The 3,669-nt window shown below is 48.2% G+C and overlaps 1 protein-coding gene across 1 annotated transcript in view; it reads left to right on the top strand.

Moving 5' to 3' along the window:
• Positions 1 to 3,669, top strand: part of TRIM67 (tripartite motif containing 67) — a 62,345-nt gene that overhangs the window by 42,693 nt on the left and 15,983 nt on the right. Inside the window, exons 7-10 of the mRNA XM_011965799.1 lie at positions 499 to 621; positions 1,588 to 1,698; positions 2,798 to 2,957; positions 3,288 to 3,432. Coding sequence (XP_011821189.1) covers positions 499 to 621; positions 1,588 to 1,698; positions 2,798 to 2,957; positions 3,288 to 3,432 — 539 coding nt within the window. The remainder of the gene's footprint in view (positions 1 to 498; positions 622 to 1,587; positions 1,699 to 2,797; positions 2,958 to 3,287; positions 3,433 to 3,669) is intronic.

Consider the following 3,669-nt stretch of genomic DNA (forward strand, 5'->3'; position numbering starts at 1 on the left):
CACCAAAAAAAAAAAAAAAAAAGAAAGCACAAGTAGGTGTTACAGAAACTTTGGAAGGTAGGGGGAAATAGACAGATAAGAAAAAGTTCACCAATATCCCCTCATCTGAGGTGACCACTCTCAGCGCTTTGATACATATTGTTCTATTACTTTAAACACACACACACACACACACAATGTATGGGATTATGCTGTGAACGGCATGTATCCTGCCTTTTTTCCTTCTTAACAGTCTCTAATGAGCATTTTCCCATGGCATTAAAAATGCCCTATGAACAAGATCTGAATGACTATAGAATGTTCTGCCATATGGCTGTGCTGAGATTCATAGTACCTGCCTTAATTCATATAAATATTGTCTCTAATTTAACAACATTATAGAGAACGCTAGGATGAACTTCCCTGAAATATATTTTCGTCTATAGCATTCACCAGATTTTAGCATCTTCTCCCCTAAAACTCTCTGCTTCTTCCCAACCAACCCCTGACCTCTGCCAGGAAAACGGACTGGACTACGAAGCCTGCCTGGTTGCTCAGTGTGATGCCCTTGTGGATGCTTTAACTCGTCAGAAAGCCAAGCTGCTCACCAAGGTGACAAAGGAGAGGGAACACAAGTTGAAGGTAGGTACCTGAGAGACTGACACATTGAATCCCTGCCACATCCTCTGCACCTAGCGTGGGGTGGAGCACCCAGTAGGCACTGGGTAAATATTGGCTAAGTGAGTGAATGAATGACCTAATGAATGAATGAGACAAAGAAGGGATGCACCAGCTGGTTCAGTTACATTCATGTGACCTGACAGAGACCAATCAATATGCCCTGTATCTTGAGGATTTCAAGTCAGAGGCCCACCTTCTCCCTCCCTGTTTCTATCTAAGGGACTATTCTTGTTCTCATTTTGCAGAGCAGAAGTGACCAATGACAGTGACTAGCGCTGACCCTGTTCAGGTCTCCAGCTCTGTCCCCTTCTTCAGGTCCTCTCTGATAGCTCATGTCCTCAACAGTCAGCAATAACATACACAGCCAGTTACCACCAAGGGAAGACGAGACTCTCCCCTCACATCACGCTGAGTCCCTGACTCAACCAGGCACCCATGAACTCTCTGAGTTGATGACGGGCTGTCACTGTTTGAGGAGCTCCATCTGTGCTAGAGACATTTCATAACTGGACCAGAAAATACTACTGTCAAGAAAAGCAGAAATGCATGCTGGAGATGATCCCATGGTTCATAAGTGAGGGGGCTAAGACCATCGCATTATCCAGGGCCACGGAGAGGTCAGAAGCCAGTCAAGAAGCTGGTCACTGATTGTATGGAGAGTTCCAGATTATGCTGTTTCTCTGCATGACTGTCATGAGTTTAGAAAGGTTTCTGTGTTGGGTGTTGTAGCCCTGCTTCTTGGGAAGTGAGTCCACTTATTTCCCAGCAAAGAGCTCAGCAGTAGAGCCGAGACAGGAGTGGGTGCGAGGTGGTCAGGCCAGCGCCGCTTTTACCAGGCTGTATTGGCGCTAGTTCTCTGACTCTTGCCGTGGCCTGCCTGCTCTTCCTCTCAGGAGACAGTTACTTAGAGGAATCTTTCCATTGCAGATGGTTTGGGACCAGATCAATCACTGCACACTGAAGCTGCGTCAGTCCACCGGACTGATGGAGTACTGCCTGGAGGTGATCAAGGAGAACGACCCCTCGGGGTTCTTACAGGTGAGCCTGTCCCTGGAAGACACCAGATGGTCTTCCTCCAACTGTCCCACTGTTCCCCAAATCAGTCCAAATTCCAGTCAAGATCCTTTCCTGGCTTGGATTGAGCAGATTCTCCTTTGCTCAGTGATTCCAGAAGACCTAGGGTCTCGCCTTGGCTCTGACTCTCACTAGATGTGACCTAATTTTGCAGCACGCATGAAACGAGGAGGTGAAATGACATCATCTCTAGGGCTGAAATGCCTCACTGCAACATTTTCCCCACAAACGGGAAAGGACAGTCTTGCCAAACAAGCTAGACAGATTGCACCGGAAGAAGCAAGTTAGCAGAATCCACATGGCCCATTATCTCAATGTGCAGAGTCCTGCAGGCATGGCTGGTGACCAGCTGCCTACAGAGACAGTGCAATCTTCTCGGGGCCATCTCTCCTGCATTCAGGCTGACTCAGGGTCATGAGTATCTCTCAGGAACATGGCAGTGATTCAGCCTCTGTCAGTGGGGAAAATGATGAATCCCTTTGATTGTTTCCCAAGAAAGATACACGAGATCCTGGCTCGACAGGAACACGTGCAAATGTCTGATAAGCAGGACTTTCCAGCAAAGGGGAGCAGAACCATGGGTGTGATGCAGTCAAGTTTGGAGCAGAAGTTGCAGAACTCAGAGGAAACACACGGGCAGGGAGCAGATGTGGGCTCAGAAATTTTAGGGGTGTGGAATATGCTTTCTTTAGACACTGGGGCAAACTGCTAGTATGTTTCACTTTGCAAAGTACTAGATCTAGGAAAACAGATCTAATGAAGGATGCATTTGTATATTTAAAAAGCATCTTGTATTTCTCAACAGTGTTTGCTACACTCTCTTTAAGCAGCGAGTGCTTCTTTTCATGTGATTCTGAAATATGATTGAAACAATATTTCAATGCATTTTTAGACAGCCTGTGCTGGGTGGGCAGGGGTCATTTAATCTCTGCCATGGCTCGAGAGCACAACCCTTTTCTGTCTCTGAGTCCCATAGAGACAAAGCCCCTACCTCTTCCTCACCCCTGGCTGCACAATTTTTCCTTTGCAAAGCAAAACCTTAAACTCTTTGCTCTCCTTTAAGATCTCAGATGCTCTGATCAAACGCGTCCAGGTGTCTCAGGAGCAGTGGGTCAAAGGCGCCCTGGAGCCAAAAGTGTCTGCGGAGTTTGATCTGACCTTGGACAGCGAGCCGCTGCTGCAGGCCATCCACCAGCTGGACTTCATTCAGATGAAATGTAGGGGTGAGCCGCGGTTGGCCCCAGTTCAGTTAGTGCTTCTTTCAAAAGAGGCATGCAGTCTGAGAGGCAGCTTGGTGCCATAGGGGAACCTGTGATGCACAGAGTGTGGCAGGGTGGGAGAGTCGGAACACCAGAGTCACGGACCTAGGTTCAAGTCCCAGCTCAGCCCCTGACAGTCATGTGAGCTGGAGTGAGAAGCACCCAGTCAGAATCTGAGGCTTCCCATTTGTGAAAAAAACAATCATTTGTTCAACAACAATCATTTGTTCATTCAGAAGTGCTTGGGGAGTGTCTACCATGTGCCAGGCACTATTCCACATGCTCAACATGCAGTGGTGAACAAGTCTACCAACTCACAAGATTGGGCTTACACTCTCGAGCAGGAAATAGACACTAAACAAATGTATAATAGAATGTTGGATGGTGGCAGGTGCTATGAAGAGGAATCAGAGGAAGGGGCAGCAGTAGATGCCATGGGGTGAGATTTGGGGTTAGGAGGAGGAAGTGGTGGAGAAGGAGGAAGAGGTAGTGGAGGAGGTAATGGAGGAGGAGGAGGTAGTGGAGGAGGAGGAGGAAGAGGTGGAAGAGGAGGAGGTGGTGGCTGAGATAGTGGAGGAGGAGGTGGAGGAGGTAGTGGAGGAGGAGGAAGAAGAGGTAGCGGAGGAGAAGGAGGAGGTAGCAGAGGAGGAGGGGGAGGAGGAGGTGGAAGAGGAGG

Source organism: Mandrillus leucophaeus, unplaced genomic scaffold, assembly GCF_000951045.1.
Source record: "Mandrillus leucophaeus isolate KB7577 unplaced genomic scaffold, Mleu.le_1.0 Scaffold1186, whole genome shotgun sequence".
In the NCBI taxonomy this organism is placed as follows: domain Eukaryota; kingdom Metazoa; phylum Chordata; class Mammalia; order Primates; family Cercopithecidae; genus Mandrillus; species Mandrillus leucophaeus.